The 22,780-nt window shown below is 37.3% G+C and overlaps 1 protein-coding gene across 7 annotated transcripts in view; it reads left to right on the top strand.

Annotated features, from left to right (window-relative positions):
• Positions 1-22,780, top strand: part of LOC131435115 (lachesin-like) — a 122,362-nt gene that overhangs the window by 44,456 nt on the left and 55,126 nt on the right. For all 7 annotated transcript variants that reach the window (XM_058602659.1, XM_058602658.1, XM_058602652.1 and 4 more), the window contains one exon: positions 21,772-22,088. In XM_058602659.1, the coding sequence (XP_058458642.1) occupies positions 21,801-22,088 (288 nt within the window). In that variant the 5' untranslated portion in view covers positions 21,772-21,800. The remainder of the gene's footprint in view (positions 1-21,771; positions 22,089-22,780) is intronic.

Raw genomic sequence — 22,780 nt, 5'->3', positions numbered from 1 at the left:
CAGAAATTATGTTTCTATTCATCTATCACCATCATTGATTGAGGGCAGCACAAAGAAAACAAAAAATGAAATTGGCTGTATTGACAAGTTTATTAGCCAAAAACTCATAAGAAGTGTCAAAGCAAAACAATCAATTAAAAAGCTAACAGTCTTGTTGAAACTGTTTGCAAATTGTTTTAATGTTTTTCGAATGTGTTACGATATATCCATAAATAAATTTTTTAAACCGATATGTAAAAATGACGTAAACTCTTAGTGGAAAGTCTATTTTTTGAGAATTTGTGGGCATTTGAAGTGATTGTGCGTAACAATGTTTTTACGCGGAACAATGAAGTGAGTTTCGAATGTTGCACTCTAATTGTAGGTATATGTCAAATGATGTTTTTTGTATTTTGTATCTTCCGGGCTACGCCGTCCGCTGTACTACTTGTATTCGGTTTTTGTTTTCCGAGTGCTCAAAGTTCTCAGCATCAGTCGGTGTTGAACAGTCGTTCGCACCGCACGCGTATAGCTCTTGGCTCCTGGAATTTTTTTCTGGCTACCTAGAGTTTTATTGATTCAAGGCTTCAGTCTTTTTCAAGACTACCTGCATCACTAACTAAGTGACTAAGTGATACAAAGAGTGATATTAGAGTGACTAAGAAATTAATCAGCCTTTTTTAAGGCTAGCTAGGAGTCTAATCGAAGACTAATTTAGTCTAGTTAATTTAATTTAAAATTTCATTCATTTCAAAAATGCCTGCGTCCAACCGGAAAGGCAACAAGCCTAAGGCTAAAAATAATTCAATACGGAATAAATCACAATCCGTTATTCAACATTTTTCTAATAACATTCACGATATTATAGAATCTGAATGTAAAAATAAAAGACAACGGACGGATTTCCCTTCCGCTGATCCTATGCCGTCTAACAATATTTACGAGATTCTTCCTGAATCCGATTGTAGCGACATAGAAGAAAATTCTTCAAAAATTCCCAAAATGGACGCTTGTCGTTCTGGGAAGAAACATCAATCTATGCCACCAGTGACGGTGATGATTTCCGACTTCAAAGCATTCCGTACTGAGCTTTCTACTTTTCTCCCGGAAGTAAAAGTCTCATTTCAAATCGGACGAAGAGGAGAATGTCGAGTCTTGGTTGATGGATTGGAAGATTACGAACGTCTTATTCGATATTTGTCCGAGAAACTTCATAAATTTTATTCATATGATATAAAATCAGACAGACCCTTCAAGGCTGTCTTGAAAGGATTATCTAATGATCAAAGTATTGATGAAATTAAAAATGAATTAAAAGAATTGCTTGGTTTTGCCCCTTCCCAAGTAATACTTATGAAAAAAAGAGCGAATGGTACTTCTAAACCACGCTCTGGTATTTCCCATGAACTTTACCTAATACACTTCAATCGAAGTGATGTAAACAATTTGAAAACTTTAGAAAATGTACGTTTCATTTCCCACATTAAAATTCATTGGGAACATTATAAACGGCATAATCGTATTGCAAACTTAACGCAATGTCGTCGTTGCCAAGGCTTCGGTCATGGAACCAAAAATTGTCATATGGATATACGGTGTTTGAATTGTGGTAAATCACATTCGAAAGACGTTTGTCCAATGAATGAAACCACTGATAAATTTTCATGTTCAAATTGCAATGGAAATCATAAATCCAATTATTTGAAATGTCCTGTCAAGGAAAAAATTTTAAACGCTCGTTCGCTTAGACAACAAGTCAAATCAACGACCTTAAATTTACAGAACATACCTGAAAATCAAAAAACCGTTACAAATGCCACGCCTAATTCTTCTAAGGCACTGATTTCTTCGAATTTGAAACAAAAAACAGGTACCCCTGCCAATTCGTCTTCTAACGAAAACAATTTATTGACAGGTAGATCGACCTCGTCATCATCTTCTTCTAATGTCAGTTATGCTGGTATATTAGGTAGAAAACTACCTCCTATTTCTTCTAATGTAAATAATTCTAACGAAAACAATTTATTAATAGGTAGACCGGCCAAATCACCTTCTTCTAATGGCAGTCTACCTACCAATATTCCTTCAATGCCATTCGCTTCTTTAAATGAAGTCGATTTAGGCGATATAACTGAAAATAAAATGATCTACCTACAAGATCAACTATTTCAAATGATCATCCAAATGAATTCGACTTCATCTCTTTTTGAAGCATTTCAAATCGGATGGCAATTTGCAAATAATATTATAATGAATTTAAAATTTAACAGTGATGTTAAATAAATATTTGAATATTTTAAATTGGAATGCTCGATCTTTGAAATCGAGTGAAGATGAATTTTATAATTTTCTCGAAGTTCACAAAATCCATATTGCCATTGTGACAGAAACTTTTCTTAACTAATAGTACTGTTGTTGTACCGTTGAATTCCACTATGTTATATCACGTCATTACACTCTCACAAAGTCACTATTTTCACAGTCACTATTTTTCCGAAAGTGTTTCAAACGTTATAATACAGATACGTATTTCGGAATGCTATTTGCATCCTTCTTAAGAAACCTCAGAAACCAATTCCTGCTCTCAAGGAAGGAAATCAAATACTTCTTACAAATGGCGAAAAAGCTCAAAAACTTGCTCAACAGTTCGAGAGTGTACACAATTTTAATTTGAACGTTGTGAGTCCTATTGAAAATGAAGTCTCACTGAAATATGATCATATTTCAACCCAAGTGTTATCACACGATGACATTATTGAGACGAATTTTGATGAAATTAAATCAATTATTAGAAAACTTAAAAACATGAAGGCTCCTGGTAATGATGGAATTTTTAATATTCTTATTAAAAATCTTTCCGATGTTGCCTTGAGACTCCTGGTAAAAATTTTCAACAAGTGTTTTTCATTAGCTTACTTCCCAAAAAGATGGAAAAAACGCTAAAGTAATTCTTATCCTCAAACCTGATAAAAACCCAGCAGAAACATCAAGTTATCGACCAATTAGCTTACTTTCTTCTATAAGTAAACTTTTTGAAAAAATTATCTTGTTGAGAATGATGGCTCATATAAATGAGAATTCAATTTTTTTACCAGAGCAGTTTGGATTTCGTCATGAACATTCAACTACTCATCAACTTGTCAGAGTAACGAACATGATAAAATCAAATAAATCTTCTGGGTTATCCACTGGAGTTGCTCTTCTAGACATAGAAAAAGCATTCGACAGTGTTTGGCACAAAGGTTTAATAGCAAAAATGTCTGATTTCCAGTTTCCTATTTATTTGATCAAAATGATTCAAAATTATTTAACTGATCGTACTCTTCAGGTTAGCTATCAGAATTGTAAATCTGAATTGCTACCCGTTCGAGCCGGTGTTCCACAGGGTTCGAGTGTAGCTCCAATCTTGTATAATATTTTCACTTCTGATCTTCCAAATCTACCCGTTGGTTGTCAGAAATCGCTATTCTGTGACGACACAAGTCTGTTAGCCACAGGTAGAAATCTAAGAGTGATCTGCAGTCGCCTACAAAGAAGTTTAAATATTTTCAGTGATTATCTGTAAAAATGGAAAATTAAACCAAATGCAGCAAAAACGCAATTAATTATTTTTCCTCATAAGCCAAGAGCTTCTTTTCTAAAACCAAACAATAATCACATTCTAAAATTGAATGGATTGGAATTGACATGGTCTGATCAAGCTAAATACTTAGGTTTAACGTATGACAAAAAACTCACTTTCAAGGATCACATTGAAGGAATTCAGGCAAAGTGTAATAAATATATTTAATGTTTATATCCTCTTATAAACAGAAATTCTAAGCTCTGTCTAAAAAACAAATTGTTAATTTATAAACAAATTTTCAGACCAGCCATGCTTTATGCGGTACCAATTTGGTCAAGCTGTTGTTCCACCAGGAAGAAAACGCTTCAAAGGATTCAGAATAAAATTCTGAAAATGATTTTGAAGCGTCCTCCCTGGTTTAGTACAGATGAGTTACACAGACTCACAAATATAGAACCATTAGATGTAATGTCACATAATATTATAAGCAAATTCCGACAAAAATCGATGCAATCTTCAATTGAATCGATTCGCTCTCTGTATTAGTTAGTAAGTTAGTATATAAGTTCCTTTTCCCCATTACACAATACAAGTAGGTTTAGAATTTTCCCTACACAATAATCTTAATAATTTAATTTTATTTTTAACTCAATATATCAATGATATTGGTAACCTAACACTGAGAGGTATTCCGAGATTGTTTGCTGATGACACTGCGCTTTTTTATCCATGCAAAGACACACCAACTTTAGTGACATGCATAGAAAACGACTTACGTATCCTAATGGGCTACTTTAACTCTAATTTACTGTCTTTGAACATAGCGAAAACCAAATACATGGTATCCCATTCACCTTGGAAAAAACTGACGCATCACACGAACCCATGCATTGGTCAAACATATATAGAGAAAGTTGATAGTTTTAAATACTTAGGAATTCACCTAGATTCAACACTATCTTGGGATAGTCACATAAAAGTGATTGAAAGCAAACTATCTTCACTTGCCGGTGCTCTCAGGAAAGTTCGCAATTTTGTTTCTAGGAAAGCATTGATCAGCTTTTACTTTGCATGTATCCACTCTCATATACAATACTTATTGATTATATGGGGTCATGCCTCGAAATCCAAGCTAAAAAGAATTCAAGTACTGCAGAATCGCTGTCTAAAAACTATATACAACCTCCCATATCTTCATCCAACATTACAACTTTATTCCGATTCTTCACACTGTATCTTACCTCTCCTGGCACTTCGTGATATGCAGGCTATCTTGTTTGTGCACAAAGTTCTCCATCAACCACATGCTCATCACAACATTGCATTACCCGTTGGTACCCAGCAGCGGTATACGAGACAGGCCAACTCATTATTTCGAGTAAGAGCTTATTCGAATTTGGGTCAAACTCGTATGACATATTACGGTCCATCGATATATAATAGTCTTCCTGATGAGCTCAAACAAACCTTCAATCCGGTCGAATTCAAAATGAGATTAAAGCGCTACCTAAAGACAGAGATAGCTAACTATATACTGTAATCGTATCAACCGTGTTTTTTGTTTTTGTGTTTTTGTTTTTGTGTTTGTACAGTTCATCCTTCCATCATCTACTCATTCATTCACTCATCCATTCACTCATTCATTCACTCATTCATACACTGATTCACTCAATCATTACTTCCCTCACTCATAAACTCTTTTATTCATTCATTCATTCATTGATTAATTCATTTATAAATTCGTAACATCATGTACCCATTCATTCATACATTTATCAACTTATAGATTCGAGTAATTGTTCAAATGTTGCAATCTTAAAAGTAGAGGAGGTTTTTGTGCCCTTTTGAGCAAGTGCTGGTACCACAGTCTACTCAAGAGGGCTTTTTTCCTGCTCAAGTGTTGAAATGAATAGATTACTGTTAGTTAATTAGTTAATAAATAATTACTGTTAGTTTTTGTAAGCTTTGAAATATTAGTAAGAGCCCCTTAAAAGGAATCCTACATTCCACTGGGAGTTCTTGCAGTGTAAATAGTTAAATGTCTCTTCGCTAGTATATAACGTTAGTAGTAATAACCTCAGCTTGTTATCATCGCGGTTTTGTTACCTTTTTATTTTGCTATAGTTTAGCTTTTCTAAGCTGAGGTATGTATGTGTCCGTGGCCAGGGAGCTCCAGTTGTGAGCTTTTTGGTGCGGGGGAGTGCGGAGGGCTATTAAAAAAAAGAAAAAAAAGAAAAACTCATATTCCAATAAATAGTTATTTAAAAAAAAAAAAGTTCTCAGTGAGAGAGTCGATTTCGCGATTTAGAAAAAACTGTTCAAAAAAAAGTTTATGTTTCGTTTATTTCTTTTTCTCCAATACAACATCGTTTTTATACCTGCCAATATAGAAAAAACCACCGCGACTGAAATTTTTTAGTGTGCCATTTAGTGGTTAGTAGACATTACGGTGTTCACATTTTTTCGGTGACAGTGCGCCATATAGCTGCAAATTGCAGAAGCCAATTCAACCATTTACTGTTTGATGAAAACAACGTTTTATTTCTCTAGTTCAACTAAAAAAAATAGTTAAATGGAAATGAAGTGTGCCTTATCTAAGAAATGACAGCACGTTTAATTGGTGAATTCAACTAAAAAAATAGCCATTTCAACAAATATTTTATTATTATTAAGGGAATGCTGATTTCGGTCTTTCCGTGCAGATAAATTTTCCATTTATTCTGATCCAGCTCAGTTCCTGGAAAATACATTTGGTGGTGTTTTGGAAATAAAAATATCTCGTTTAGCGTCTATGACTTTTGGAAGTTGCGGACGAAATAACAGATCAAAGAAGGAGACATTATTACATCATTTGCTGATTTGCTATATTTGTCATTACGTGTATAAATTTCATGTGTACTGAAACAGAATTGTTGATGTACAAGGAAGCGGAGACAAGTGTTATACATACTTGTGTATAACTATCAAGGAACTAAGTGATCAGTTAAAACGTAAACAGCTGCCTGTTCTGTTTCAATAACTCACTGAATGAATATGATTATCACATTTTAGCATGAATTTATACGCACAGGTAGCTATGAATGATGTGTACATTAAATAGTACAGCTCTCATAAATTTACACTATGGTATATGATTGGCACCTCCTCTTTGTTCGTTACCGACTCCAATCATCTTGTTTTAATTTTCACCATCCTCTCGACCACACACAATTCTAGTCAAAACATGTAGTGAAGTAGGATTTGTGGCACAAATTCGCTTGAATTATACATCGGGTGTTTTGGAAGTACTGACTGTTTGTATGTGAACGAAAACTGGAGTAGCGTTTCAGGACGCTCTATTTTCCACATTAAAAATTACAGCGTCTCGCTTTTCAATTTCGTCCTCATTATATTCATCGCGTTCGTGGGTTCCGAAATGAATATGTATTTATACAAGGTTACCAACAAAGAACGAAGTCTACATAGACTTATCAGCCACCAATTTTTAACAGGACGATAAGAGGCATACTTAGTGAGATTTGATTTTCGGAAGGTATTTCAACGCAAGCCGCGTTGAAAAGGGAATATCGTAATTACATGCAAACGACTTTGTTTCTCTTGAACCAGTGGAGGGATGCTTCAAAGGAAATGTAGGATGATAGTAGAATATCAACAATGTGAAAGATCTGTGTTCGGTTTGCCTTCTACAGCTAACAGGACTTAGTGACATGCAAGACTTCTCGATTAAATTTGGAATTTAGTGTAACATAAAGTTCCCACCCGCTTATAGAACGACGTTTTTCTTCACCGAAACCAATGAGGAAGCCTATGCCAAGAACAAAAGAAATAAACTGGAATTACATCACGTTGCTTCGGGCTAGTCTTCCGTCTACCAAGTAGTGTTTTTGCTTGTTGGAGCATATCTCGAAACTCAGTTCATTAAATATGTAACAAAATCTGTTTTAACTCTTGTTTGTTGCATCGGGATCTGCTGTTCCTAGAAATTAGAGAAATTGCTTGGTTTCCAATTTTAAAATTTTCATCCAGAAGTTTCGCCTTCATTAGCAAATAGCAATTGGCAAATGCTCATGTTTGTTCTTGAGGTATTCAAATATTTTTTTAGTAGTCACTGTTGAAATAACAGCCGCACGATGCATATAAAGTTTCATTATACTATAGGTCATACTTTCGAGGAAAACATCCATTTCTGAACACGCGCAATCAATTAGCAAAGTAGTTGTACGGTATCTCTGTGACAGGTAGAAGGTTCAAAAAAGGTTCTTCCTAATTCACCTAGTAGTGTGATAATGCCTTTTTTTGCCATTTAAACAGTCTCATTAAGACATTAATGTAATTCTATCTTTGGCTATTCATATTGTGAGCTTATCAAATAACCTAACAGTAGGTTTCAAATTAGTCTAAGTCTTTCGATATCGATTCCTTCATCTCAGAGAATCTATTTCTACGTTGAATCTGATTAAAGAAGTTAAAAGTTTCCGTACTATATTTTCACATTCTTACTCTCCCTTGGGGTACTAACGTTCTATAATTTCCATTTTCTGTTTCTACCAACTAGTCGCTGGTTGGCTGGATGCCGCAATTAGAAAAAAATACACTGTTATACTCAATCGTTAACAAAGAGCAAAAGAATTAATTTGGTAAACCTGACCGGTATAATGTGCATCATACAATATTATTGCAGCATTGAAATTTAATAGCACATTATGGTTATGAAGAAACTTTGGATAACAGGTCAATATTCCCAGAAATGATCTCAATCAATATTATAACAATCATAAATACTTAGCGATTCAAGCGCTTTTGTTGTTGCTGTTATTACACCAAAACTTCCGGTTACGAACACTTTTTCACGTTATCAACCAAATAACGTAACCGTAACCTGGTAAAAAGAGGTTTTTGCATAACATGAAAACCGAGTAATTTGTATTCCATGGAAACCACTATAATAATGGTATTTTGGAACGGATTTGATGTGTAAGTAGGATAAACGATGGTTGAGGTCGTTTCGAAATCCAAGATGGTGACTTCCGGTTTAATGATATTCCATGGAAACACTTACTGTACGAGCCTCTGCTTGCTATGCGTGTCTCCCGGCGTTGAGAATTCCTTGGTTGGACTTGACTCCAAAGTCTAATTTGCCACGTGATTTTACAAAACAACGATGGCAGACGTTCGGTCTACCTATCGAGTGATAGTAATATGTGTGCTCTGTACGACTGTAAGTTTTTGACTCCCGTTTATTAAAACTATGATCAATATGGGTAAATGTCATCCTAATCGCTATCCTACTCTTTCGTCATCCCTGACGGTAAATCACTGTTCACTGCGAATTCAAGATAGTGTAATATGTAGGTGTGCTTAAAACTAGTGTAATAAATTTACATGTTACTTATTCTAGTTATTTCATTTCAATAAATTTTAATCATTTGAATATCATGCTCGCTAGTACACTTACAATATGGATATTTTCGGAACGAATTTTATGCGCAGGTACAAACACAGGATATCTTCCGGTTTATTGATATTCCTTGAAACCTCTTACAATAAGGGTATTTTCGGAACGTATTTGATGTGTAGGTACTGGAAAACGATGTTTAGTGTCATTTCGAAATTCAAGATGGCGGCTTCCGGTTTATAGATATTCCTTGAAAACTATTATAAATACGATACTTGGCATCTTTAGGTTTAACGATATTTCTTGAAATTCCTTTGAATATGGGTATTTTCAGAAAATTTTTACCGAACAGATGCCGAAAAACGATGTTTAATGTAGATTCTAAGATCTCAATCTTCGGTTTATCGTTATCCTTTGAAAACCCTTACAATAAGGGTATTTTCGTAATGGATTGGATATCGACATTTCTTGAAAACTGTACTAATATTGGAAGGGGTTTCAAAAAACATCAATAAATCGAAAGTTGCCATCTTAGATTCCGAAACGTATATCTTTATAGAATCTGGACTTCAAATCCGTTGTAACATAATGGTTATGGTTAATCCCAAATAACATAAACTATTTTTACAAAGTAAATGTCAAATCACGTAAACTTTTTTTACGAACAAACTCGATTTGCGAACCCCCGTGTAGTTCGTAAATGGTGTATTGAGAAATGGATCCAAATGCAAATCACAGATATTTCGTAGATGATTCTTTTTTACAGAGAAATAGTATGCGCTACGATCCAACTGACTTTAAGAATCTTTTAACCTTTGAATTCGAGTATTCGATATCTGGCTAATGGGATCGGTACCTCTGATTGGTACTAAAGCTTCAAATGAAAGTATACGTGTGGGAGGAGGTCATGTACACGCACTTCTTTGGCACCATCCACCACTGGGACACTGAGCATCTCGTTAACCGAAGCGAATGCAGTTGCATCTCTTTCAAGTTTTATCATAATGCACACAGAGGTGGATGCCTTGTTGAGTTGTATTTCATAAACATCATTCGCGTCTAGATGCATTCGTTCTACTTTTATTTTTCTCGTCCAAGTCATCTTTTTGGAGATGGAGTTCTGTTTTTTTTGCTCACTAAACCAACGATGGGGGCGGCAAATCTTATTTTGCCCGGGCGTCAAATTTTCTCGGTTCGCTGTTACCCATTAGGCACTTAAATCCCTAAATGAGTGGTTAACATGTTTATTGCAATCAAAACTGCCATGAAAACAGTTGCTTACAACACTGAGTGCGTTATTGAAGTGGTGTCAAGTTTATATATTTGAGAGAGTATTACTTCAACATCAAGTTAAAATATATTACACATGAAACCTGTCATCATTGGAAAATTGACATGTGAAAATCGCGATAATGTTACCACATACACGGGACTCGAACCCGTAGCTAACTCGTCACTGCTTCTACAATTCGGTTAAGATCCATTATACAGATGTATGAAGCTCTTGTGTACCCCTCAGATAGCAAAAATAGACCAAAACAAAATCTCGAATCAGTGTCAGCGGCGAAGTAGGAAAGTGCGGTAATATTTTCGCGGTTTTCATTACATAATTGCTTTCACATGTCAATTTTCCTCGTTAGATACTAATAATATTTAAAACTAGCTCAAAGCGGTTCTACGTCTTAACAAAGACTAAAACACAAAACGTTAAAATATCAAAATGTTTTCAAATCAATTGACTTAAATTATTGTGAAAATAACAAATAACAACATGACTTTAAACTTTGAAATTATGTTCACACCATTAATGTATATAAAGTAATGGTCCTAGATAATGAAATCCTAAAGACAAACGTCAACGAGATAACTGTTACAGATTTGTACCCGAAACTCGACCCGAACCCGAAGGGAACGAGTCAGGTTTTGGTTTAGAAAAAAAAAACCGAAAGTACTACTAGCTACTAGGTACTAGAGAGTGTATCGAAAAGTAGTTAGCAACATTGATTATTGAATAAAAAGTTCTGTGTCTGTGTGTGTGTGTTTTTTACAAGGTGAAATACCTTATGTACTTTCTCAGATCACTCGCTCGGTAGTTGTCAAGCTACCGCTATTGTGAACCAGCGACTGGAACTGGCTGAAACTTACCAACTAAAAAAACACCTTGAACATCTTGCCTCGATCCCCCCGGAACTAAGCTAAGCTCAATACTTCGGGTGAGGTCGTGCTCATGCACTTCTTCGTTTGGGAGAAAATGAGCTCCTGCTTTTCTCTCTTTATCCATCTCGATCCACCTTTGGCGCCTCGACGACCCAATGCCGCTACATCGCGCCACACTACTCGACTGATCCCCGACGATGGATCTAGCCTACACCGACGGAGAGTTTCCCGGAGAAGAAAAATTCTCCCGCAACCGGCGCCTCCGGTACCAGTCCACGGCCCGACCGTAAGGGTGCCTGGGTCGATCCAAAGATGCCGGTTGGAGGATGGCTTCCGGTTCACTGGTGCTCCGACAATATTAACGGTACTATGCTACGGTCTACTCGTCTAGTCCCCGACTAAGGACCTAGACTACCCCGACGGAGAGTTTCTCGGTGAAGGAATTTCTCCCGGCACCGAATCCCCTTTTACGCCACGCGGGACATCCGAAGGAGTGCCGAGGTCGGCTACGCGATTCCGGTTGGAACATGGCTTCCGGTTCGCTGATGCCCCGACGACTCGAATCGGGTTGTGACGTCTACTCGACTAGTCCCCGGTGATGGATCTAGCCTACACCGACAGAGAGTTCCCCGACACTGGAAGTTTTCCCGAAACCGACGTTTTCGTTACCCGTATACGACCCGACCGAAAGGATGCCAAGGTCGGTCCAGTGGTTCCCGTTGGGAGATGGCGTCCGGTTCCACGACGATCCTTACGATGCTATGACGTGGTCTACTCATTTGTCCCCGACGTCGGATCAAGACTACACCGACGAAGAGTTCCCCGACGAAGGAAGCTCTCTCGAGCCGACGCTTACTCGCTGATCCCTTCTCCATATTCGCTGCAACTCCGAGAGTATCTGTGTTACCACTTTGTTTGCTGCATTCCACGTGCCTTCATAACGACACTTTTCCTGAGATATATTATCCACCCTTAGGGCAGGCATTTCCCTACGTACTTCCGCAAACCGGGGACAATCGAAAATCACATGTTCTGGTGTTTCTTCAACATACTCACACTCCGGACAAAATGGAGACGCGGCGTGACCACACCGATGCAGATACTTCCGGAAACAACCACGGCCAGATAGAAACTACGTTAGGTAGAAGTTTACCTCTTCGTGTTGTCTATTCATCCACGGCGACAAATGTGGAATGAGCCGGTGAGTCCATCTACCTTTCCCCGTACTGTCCCACTCCTGCTGCCACTTCGCCATCGAAACGATTCGAACCATCGTTCGCACGTTTCTGGTGGTTCTACGCTGATAACACTCGATATCCTCCGCCAGGGTGATGCAGATTGGAATCATTCCGGCGATAACGCTGCTTCCGACGATATTGTCCTGGAGGCGCTCGTGACTCGTATGACCATAAGCCGGAATACTCTGTTCAGCTTTTCACGGTTCCTCTTCGTTTTCAATGCTGATCCCCATACAGGAGCACCATACCGTAGTATTGACGAAGATAAACTAGCTAACAGACGTCTTGTGCTGCTTTTCGGGCCACCGACATTTGGCATGATCCTCGTTATTGCATTTATCGCCTTCGCGGACTTCTCGCAGGCATAGTCGATATGGCAGTTAAAGTTCAACCGGTTGTCGATCATCACTCCGAGAAGTTTCAGAGCTCGCTTAGTTGCAATCGCAGTTGCAGTTGCTCACCAACAACACTTCCGTTTTGTGGTGAGCTATTCGTAGCTTGACTCCGTTCATCCAGTCCTCAATCGTGCTTATCATCTCTGTCACCGAGGCCTCTACTGCTTCGAGAGACTCGCCCATCACCGTTAACGATACGTCGTCCGCGAAGCCCAAGATTTTCACTTACCTGGGAAGTTGCTGTGTCAAGACCCCATTGTACATAGCGTTCCAGAGAGTCGGACCGAGAATGAATCCCTGAGGGACGCCCGCCGTCACTCGCACTGACCTCTGCCCTTCGTTCGTATCGTACACCAGGATTCTATTGTGGAAATTGCTCTGGGACCCGCATTCGGTGTAGCGCTGTGGCGATGGCCTCCCTGCTGGCACTGTTGAAAGCATTCTTCACGTCCACTGTGACCACGGCGCAGTATCGGTCACCTCTTCGCTTCTATTTGGACGCCTTCTCAGCGCTCTCAAGCACTGTCCGGACTGCATCAATCGTCGACACTCCTTGACGAAAACCGAACTGCACGTTCGACAATCCTCGTTCGCCTTCCGTGCATTTCATCAACCTGATGAGAATGATTCTTTCCAGAAGTTTCCCAAGTGTGTCCAGCAGGCAAATAGTCCTATACGAGGCAGGATTACCTGGTGGTTTACCTGGCTTCGGCAGCAACACCAGCTTCTGGATCTTCCACATGTCTGGGAAGTTGCCTTCGTTCAAGTACTTCTGTAACACAGTTCGGAACATGTCTGTATACGCCAGAACCGCGGTTTTCAAAGCCACGTTTGGTATCCCATCCGGGCCTGGAACTTTCTTGGCTTTCAATGTGTGTGTGTAATAATTTATTTATTTTATTTTTCGCACGCGTAGTCAAACATCGCGCGCGGGCTTTTTATAGCCTAAGTATATAGTGCAATCAAATTTAGTGAAATTTAAGAAAAATGAAGTTTGGGGTGAAATCTTGCTCTAACATTGACGACCGCTTCCTATGTAAGTGCAAACATTGCGACAAGGCTTATCACGCTTGTATTGGAGTACAACGACATCAGGAACATTTAATCTTGACATTTATGGTGCCAGTGTGTGCTGACTGCCAGCATTTAATAAGAAAAGGAGCAGAGACCCTGAAGCTGCTACACCAACAGGAGCAGCTTTTATAGTATACTAAATCACAAACGGAGGCGTTCCACCGGACCGCATCTGACGTCAAAAGTCACTACTTTGAAATTTTCGATAGTGTCGACGCTTAGTCATTGACGTAAAGCAGTCATTACTTAACACTCAAACGCTCGGGTTGGGATTTTCATCGATTTTTTTTATTCAAAAATTTGTAACTACTGAATAAATTTACCGATCGTGATGCATTGGGTGTCAGAAAAAAAGGGTATTCTTTAATTTCATTCTGCCTTAATCGATGTTGATATGGTCCAAAAACACCGGTGTTAATCCAGATCGCCTTGGGGTAAGTCGGTTTTTTCATTTAGGGTATTCTATCTAAAAAACTAAAAATATTTATGGGGACAGTTCTGGAACAATCTGAAATGTGCAAGATTTACTAAAACGCATCAATTCGAATAAACTAATCATTTGGCCAACCGTCCCAGAGGGTACTGGAACCGGTTTGTTTTTCCTGATAACATTTTTGCGTCTTTTCAAAAAAGTCTTTCAGAAGTTTTGTAACCATATACATTTTTAGTTTTTTAGATAGAATACCCAAAATGGCAAAACCGAATTACCCCAAGGCGATCTGGAATAACACCGGCGTTTTTGAACCATATCAACACCGATTGAGGCAGAATGAAATTGAAGAATACCCGGTTTTTCTGACACCAAACGCATCACGATCGGTCAATTTATTCAGTAGTTACAAATTTTTGAAAAAACAATCGATGAGAATCCCAACCCGAGTGTTTGAGTGTTAAGGTAGCGCTTCGCCGTGGTCACGGGAGTTCGCTGCCTATCCCGGGGTTTCACGTACTTTACCCAAAATTGTGAGAAAACGGTAAAGAAAACGGAAATTCCAAGAACATACGATTCTAGATAATTAATTTTTCTATCGATTCGTATATAAATTGTGCCTGATAAACGTTTTTATCGAAAGATTTCGTGCGAGTTTTAAAAATAAATGAGTTTTTCCTTATTCTTTCGCACGCACACAATGTCAACGCATGCATTGGGGTGTGAAAAATGCCACATGCGGTAGACGCTAACAACATTTCTTTTGTTTTCGTTGTCCGTTCTCTCTGCGTAAACGTTGAATATAGATGAGTAGAAAATGTAAGTAAGTGTTACTACTTTGTAAAATAATTTCTGTTCATGTTTCAGTAGAACCAGAAATCAGTAATGATTTTCATCGCTACTAGCTTTGACGCTTTGTTGAAAACGTAGCACATCCCTACAAATGCGAGTTGTTTATAGCGAGAAATGAAAAAAGAAAACAAAAGGTTTAACAAAACTCGCACGAAATCTCGCGAAAGAAAAGCCTTCTAACTAATATTTTTCGCCAAATGCATAGTAAAATCATTTACCTACAATCGTATGTTTTTGATTTTTCGTGAATCGGGTTAGTATCGGAGAAATTTGCAATTTAGAGTGAAATTCCGGCGACAAAGCAAGAGGAAACAGTGAGTTGTCTTGCTTCGACTTGACCACGGCGAAGCGCTACCTTAATATCAGCAAAAATGACAATAGCATTTGCGGCAATCTAGGTCAGCGTATACAGTCATGTGAGGCCTCTCTGCATACAGCCATAAGCGACATCTACAAATCGAACAAATCCAGCAATAAAATTATGAATGAAATGAATAAACGTCTTTCTCGCAAAAAAGAAATTTATGCTTCCTTCAAAAATTGTCGAAACCCCCACCGCTGCATTCAATCCTATCTTGGAAGAATTGAGAGATCTAGCTGAAGAATTGGAAGCAAACAAACCACTAAAACCAATAGAAAAAAAAGACACTTGCAACGAGCATGGCTGGTGCTTCATCGGGAATAAAAAATTCTGGAAGAGTGATTGGAGTAAATACGACCGTAAACAGCGCATTCGCCGGTTTCAGGAGAAACAGAGTAAAACAAATGACAACGTCCTATAAGAGCAACAGTAACAAAACCAAAAATAATATCAATAACATCATCTGCAACAACAATAAAATTAGTCAACCTTCACCGTCGGTTATCCAAAATGCCTTACCTTCGGACAAGGAATTACTGACAGCAGCGCGTATTCAATTTTCTTTTCAACGAAGTACAAATGTCAGTATTACCTCAACATTTGTAAACTTCAATAAGGGCGAAACCCTTATAGGAAAACCCCAGCTGAAGGCAGCAACAATAAATCTATAGTCTAACACCTAGAAACAAACATCGCCTAATCGGAATCGGAGTCAACTGCACTGACGCAATTTCGTTCGACAGTACGAATGACAGTCAATTTGATCTGGACCTCATGCGGCCACCTATTGTGCGACTGACTGAACAGTCTTCAAATGGCGACGGTTGGTTCTTGAAAGCTAGACTTTGCGACCCAAAAATTTTCAACATCGTGCGACTATATCTAGCATACATGAAGGACCAATCATCCAACGTGTGCATCGACGGACAAACTCCAACTAGTATAAAAATGCTGCTAGTCTCCGAAGGACTTCCAGTATCTGCTGAACATCTCCTGCGCATCTTCACTGAAGTTCATCAAGAATATGGACTTAAGCCGGGCGAACCCGTAGCAGACCTCGACGCATATCAAAACTATCTGTCCAGTGAGCGGACCCGTCGCTTACAACAAGTACGCGAAAGTACGAACAAATTTTACCAGCTAAATTTCCGTAAGAAATGACGCCCTTGACGAAGAAATAGACCCAGAAATTAGTTATGTAAGTCTAACAAAATTCTCAAAAACTTCTTCGCCTCTTAAACAAAATGTGACAGAAATTCTAGTATATTACCAAAATTTCAATCGCATAAAAAGCCCAGACAAAATGAAAGAAATTCATCAAAATTTAATAACCTCCTCTTTCGAAGTAATTCTAGGAACTGAAACTAGCAGGGATGAAAGTGTCAGAAGCGAAGAAGTATTTTGAAATAACTGTATTTCGGCACGATCGAAATTTATCTCTTTGCCAGAAAAAATCTGGAGGGTGAGTCGTCATAGCCATTAACTCTAGCTTTACTTCTGCACAAATTATTACTCCTAAATATAAAGAATTTGAACATGTATGGGCCAAAGCCTCAATATCGGTGAAGTTCATATTTTCTGTTCCATCTACTTCCCCCCGAAAATTCAAACAAATCATCTTTTGAATTATTCTTTCAATCTTTAGACACAGTCATTTCGAATATGGAACCTGAAGTAAAGCTTCATATTTTTGGCGACTTCAACCAACGTCATGCGGACTTCATTTCTGACATTGAAAATGAATTCATCTTACTTCCAGTCCTAGGAGAAAACGCAACATTGCATTACTTTATCGACAAATTTTTTTTTTTTGGCCTGCATCCGTAAAAAATCGACAAAATGCATATTTAGATCTTCTTTTCACATATGGCACAGAAGACTTTTGTGTGAGTGCATCAAACCAGCCATTATAGAAAAATGAAGCAATTCACACCGCAATTGAATATTCATTATTTTCACACAATAAATCCCTTCCCTACGACTTGGAGTATGATGAAGTGCCGGAGTACAATAAAATTGACTTTGAAGAAGTCAAGCGTAGACTAAATATAATTATTGGCGAAATATATTGAGTATAGAAGGAAATGTCGACGACGAAGTAGAAATTTTTTATCAAATTGTAAACAATATATTAGCAGAAACTTTACCGAAGGAAAGAAGAAGCAAAATTATAATAGCAAATTACCTGTATGGTTCAATTCACAACTGAAACATTTGAAAAATAGAAAGCAAAAAGCACACAAAATTTACAAATAACAAAAAAGTGACATTCATCTTCAAAATTGCATAGACCTCTGCAATCAACTCAAAATAGCCATAAATGCAGCACATGAAGAATATAAACGCAAAATTGAAAACTAAATTAAGACTTGTCCTAAGAATTTTTTTAACTACACGAACACTAAACTAAAAAGCATCAATTTTCCATCTCAAATGCATCTCGACGGACATGTAGGAAAAAATAGTAGAACATGACATTTCGACAGCACTGAAAAACTTAGACGCCTCAAAAGGGCCTGGACCTGACAAGCACTTAAACATAACAAATGTAATCTTTCGGATTTCGGCAAACTTCATTGATTGATGTAAAGAGTTATCTAGACCCGGTTGTGGTGATGTTCAATCTGTATTCATATGAAGACAACTACATAAGTAACTTGCTCGGCTGAACAATTAACAGTCATTCAAGATTAGTTATGTGCTGACCAAATAATTTGAATAAAAGACGAAATATTTGCTGTATATTTCTATGCAAACAACTTTGATGAAATACATCTTGGAGGTTCATTCAATAAAACTTTTAGTTAGCTCAGTCAAGCGTAAGAATAATGTAAATGAATACTCTTTCAAAGCCATTTTACTCCCATGCTCCGATGTATAGATTTCAAACGAGCTGGGCAGTGTTTTCATATGCAAGCAAGTCGTTGTCTGGACTGGCAAGAACCATCATTCGGAAGCTGAGGCTGGCAATATGCTATTGGTTACAACGTTTGTACACACATTATGCATGAGGTGTCAGAGATGACAGTGAATAAATTATTTTCTGTCATTCGAAGAAGTTCTTTTGTGCCTGTCAACTACGATAATCCTTTCTTGGGAAACCAGCAATTGCCGGATGATGACGACGAAGTTGCCCAAGAATGTGTGAAATGGTGCCATGACGACAATTATAAGAATGTGAAGGCTACGTGTAGATATGTTACGCGGTTCAAAACGTCCCCATGTTGCTTACAGTTATCCTATATTCACTTCCTCATCTTGAACAAATCAGCTTTGGTGTTGGTTTTCTAGAAGTAAGTCTTTCTTTCGTTCATGTAAAGCATGAACACAGAAAGTCACGTTAAAAAATAGAACTGACAAGGTTGTACATTTCGCAAGCGGAAATAACTTTCCCATACCATGTATGAAGACGAAGAGGGACGAATAGTATGAAAATTAATAGACTTAGGAACAAAAAATGAAGCCAGGTTTCATTCAAACTAAATACGACACCAACTGCATAGAGCATTCGATCACGTAGGATACTTTGTTATTAAGATATTTTAAGTTTGCATGGTACCAAGCTTGTGTTTTTCATTAGTGAGCATAATATTTCAAATCTCAATTTTTGGCGATTAGTATTCCATTGGAACCTGCTTTCTTGACATAAAATGATAATTTCGTTAGAGCTGTGGATTGTAGACTTAGCTTCTCATTTGAACGGCTGAGTGCGAAAATCGGATATGTGCAATTTAGTTTAGAAAACTTATTTAATTATTTTTGAATGCATAAACCGAATACTGATTTCGCAATGCAAAAATCGTTTTAAAAAATCTTGTAATTGTGGAACCAAAAGACGGATTACCTCTAATAGTTACAATGACCATAATCCATGTAAACATCGATTCAGTTCAATTTCCAAGACTTCTTTTTGCTACTATTTCCGGCGAGTTTGTCTGAAAATTTGAAGGAGTTACTTAACAGTTCGTTTATGTTTACAATGTTACTTATAAAACCTATTCGTGAATTCAAGTTTTTAATACATATCATCGTATAATGGTAACGATTCTACACATAGAGCATTAGATCTACAAGCCAGTTGTCGTTTTTCGATTAAGTGGGCTAGAAGCATTATTATAATTATAATTCATGAGCAAATGTAGCAAATGTTATTGTAAACTTGACTCTACGAAACCAACCCTCAACAACTTATTTGCATGAAAAATCGGAATTACGCGAAAACAAAAATACGAAACTGGAACGCAATTCAGTTTCTCTTTTCTGCAGTTCAAAAGGTAAATCCCCGAGATTGTGTTCAAGCACATCAATATTCCAAGGAAACTGTACATCGAAAATTGTCGTCAATCACAATACATGCATCGCAACCCGTAGAATGAATAAATTAGTTTTTAATACCTATATTCATTATTAAGATTCAATATAGAACTTGGTAACAATTACATGAAAAGAATGTGACTATTACGTAAAAATCTGGTACAAAGTAAGTTCAGATGAAAGTAATTTTACAGTACAATTGGAATGAACTTCGTGTATATTTCACAATGTTATTATATAGAATCTACGAAAAATGTCACGTAGGCATTACGTGATACAAATGTGGACTAAGAGTTCATGAGTTCATTCTGTGCCACCTATACTTCACATAAGTATCACATGGACAGTTATATGTATAAAAATCACATACGTTTTCACGTAGCATTAAAGTGAGGATTTTTCTGAGTGTATGATTTTGATAACCCCATAGTCCCGACCAATTGAGCCTCTTTTTAGTGGTTCATAAGCCTAATTTCACGCTCTTAATTGATAACTCATTAAAAACGTGGTTTTGAGGTAGTATCTTCAGCAAAGTTGCTCAGAATGATAGACGCCATCTTTTGGCAATTTTTCTTTTTGTGAATAATCCCCCTGAAAGTGAGATAAAATGTATTTTCTGAAAAGGGTGCCCTAAGACCAGTTTTTGTAAGAAAACATATATATTTTCAATTTATATGAGTTTTTCATGTTATACAAAGTTTTTCATCATCAAAAACTACACAACTTTCTCAAACATACTATGCTGCTATCATTTCAGTTTAATGAAATAGAGCCATTTTCATGTTTTTTCTTACAAAATTCCAATTTGTTTATCATCAAAAGGCGCATAAATGTGCAGATTAGACTACTTACATATTAAACTACTTCAAAAGAGCTTTCATACCGTGGTGGAATTACTCGTCTGCGATCGTCTACAGGCGAGCTATGTTATTTTCAAATATCCTTGTCCTTGACAATTGCAATGATAAGGTTCATTGTATGTCAGATCAGATTTCAGTATTTGTTCGTTACCATGGTAACTCTCACAATAAATGATTTTTATGGACATCGAATCAGAATCAGAACAAATTGGCTCAAATGGCACGTTCCCCTCTGCTCAAATGGCACGTTCTAATCTGCTGAATTATTTTTATTATGGTTTATTTTACCCAGACTTTAACCTCCATTAATGTGGATCGAAAAATCGAACAGGAAGATAAACTCTATCGATGTAAACAGGACTAGGCAACGCAGACCCGGCGAATGTCACTTGAAACGAATGTGAGCGACGATAAGTTGTGTTTTCATCATTAATAGACACTAAGTACAATTATTTGCACTCGAGTATCTTAATTCCCTCAAGCATAGACTTTTTAAAACGATCAACTCCATTCTTAAGTAAGTCATGGACTGTAGGACTCGCTTCAGTGACAACACCGTCAATTTTCACATCCTTCGATGGAATGCAAACTCAATGTTCTAGAACGAATAATTCATAGGTTACAATTTCGTTAGCCGTTATCGTTAACAACAACTCGATTTTTATTTCTATTACCTTTTGAGATTTCTACAAGTTCTGAATAATGTTAGTTAAAATCTTTTGTAATATATCCCAGAAGTATGATGGATAATGTTTAGTCCTGGGAGTATAAAAAGCGCTTGCTAGAATACGGAATCGGATGGTCATCCACCGCGCCGTACAAAATCTTGTACCTGGTACTTGCATTGGGTTGTCTTAGCACCTCTGTGCCTGTGCACCCCTTCGTCTTCGCGCCTTTATGCGATCTAACCTCTTTGCCTCTGCATTTCTATGCGTTCGCACCTCTTGAGCGCAGTAAAAAGTACAAGCGTCTGTTATCTGATATTTTTATTCAAAATAATTTAACCTTAGCAAGCAAAACCAAACTCAAATAAATTAATATTAGCTGTTGTCTGTCCCGTTAGCTACGTTTTTTATCGTTAAGTTCACTAAAAATATGCTGTCTATGCTTAGCATCAATAACACCTTCTTTCGTTTCTTTTTACTTTTCAGGAATCATTTCATTCAAAGAAAACAGTGACATGATTTTTCGGACAGCATTTTTCCTTTTGTCGCCACATATTCCAAGCGAGAAAAATTCCCTGCATGATAGTGATAAAGATGGTGGTGATGATCAAAGCAGTGAAACGAATATTGATAACGGCGAACCCGACTCTACCGGATTTGATTTTAACAGTGAAAGTGAAGATTTACTGAAGTATTACAAGACTCCTATGCAGTTTGGTACTGTGAACTCCACGCTAGTCACATCGCAGGTCGGTTCGACAGCCCACATACCGTGCCGCATTCATCACATTGGAGAGGGCGTGGTAAGCATCAATAAGTCCGTCAAATTTTCTTTAAAAAATAGTTTAAATTATCAGCATAGAAATAGAGATACTGTAGATTGCACTGGTAACTTTTGATTATTAGAATTCTAAGAAGTTAGAAAGAAAGGTATTTTTTAAGAAAAAGTGAAATAAATGTATGATTTCGGTTTCGAGAACACCTGCAATAGTACACTTAAGAAATTTTTTCTCACCTAGTAAAATCCTACATTTAGAAAAAATGGACGCCATCTCGCTGGTACAATTTTTGTTTGCACAAAAATTAACCGCACTCAGTCTGAGCTCATACTTGTGAGTTCTCTGATAAATGTTCGTCACTGGTCCCATCTCAAGTATCAGTTAACACTCCAAATACCAAGCCTCAAAAAAAGTTGGAACGGTAACTCTGAGCTGTCATAGCTCAGCTGTTTTTCAACGAATCTCAATAAATTCAACACCCTCGAATTTTGTGAAGTACGTAGATTGATTCAAAAACTTTGTAGAAGATGATTGGTAAAGAAAAACCAATGAAAATTTGATTTTTCCCGTTCCAAGTTTTTTTTCACGCGCCCAATATGCCCTATCTGCTTTGCAATTTTCTTTCCTTTGGTATAAATGTCGCATAGAAAATATTGAATACTTCAACTTTACCGAGTCATAACTTTGTTGTTAGCCAACCGATCTTTAAAATTTGT

The sequence above is a fragment of the Malaya genurostris genome, chromosome 3 (assembly GCF_030247185.1).
Source record: "Malaya genurostris strain Urasoe2022 chromosome 3, Malgen_1.1, whole genome shotgun sequence".
Lineage (NCBI taxonomy): Eukaryota > Metazoa > Arthropoda > Insecta > Diptera > Culicidae > Malaya > Malaya genurostris.
Note: the sequence above shows the minus strand (reverse complement) of the source record. Positions and strands in the feature narration are given on the sequence as shown.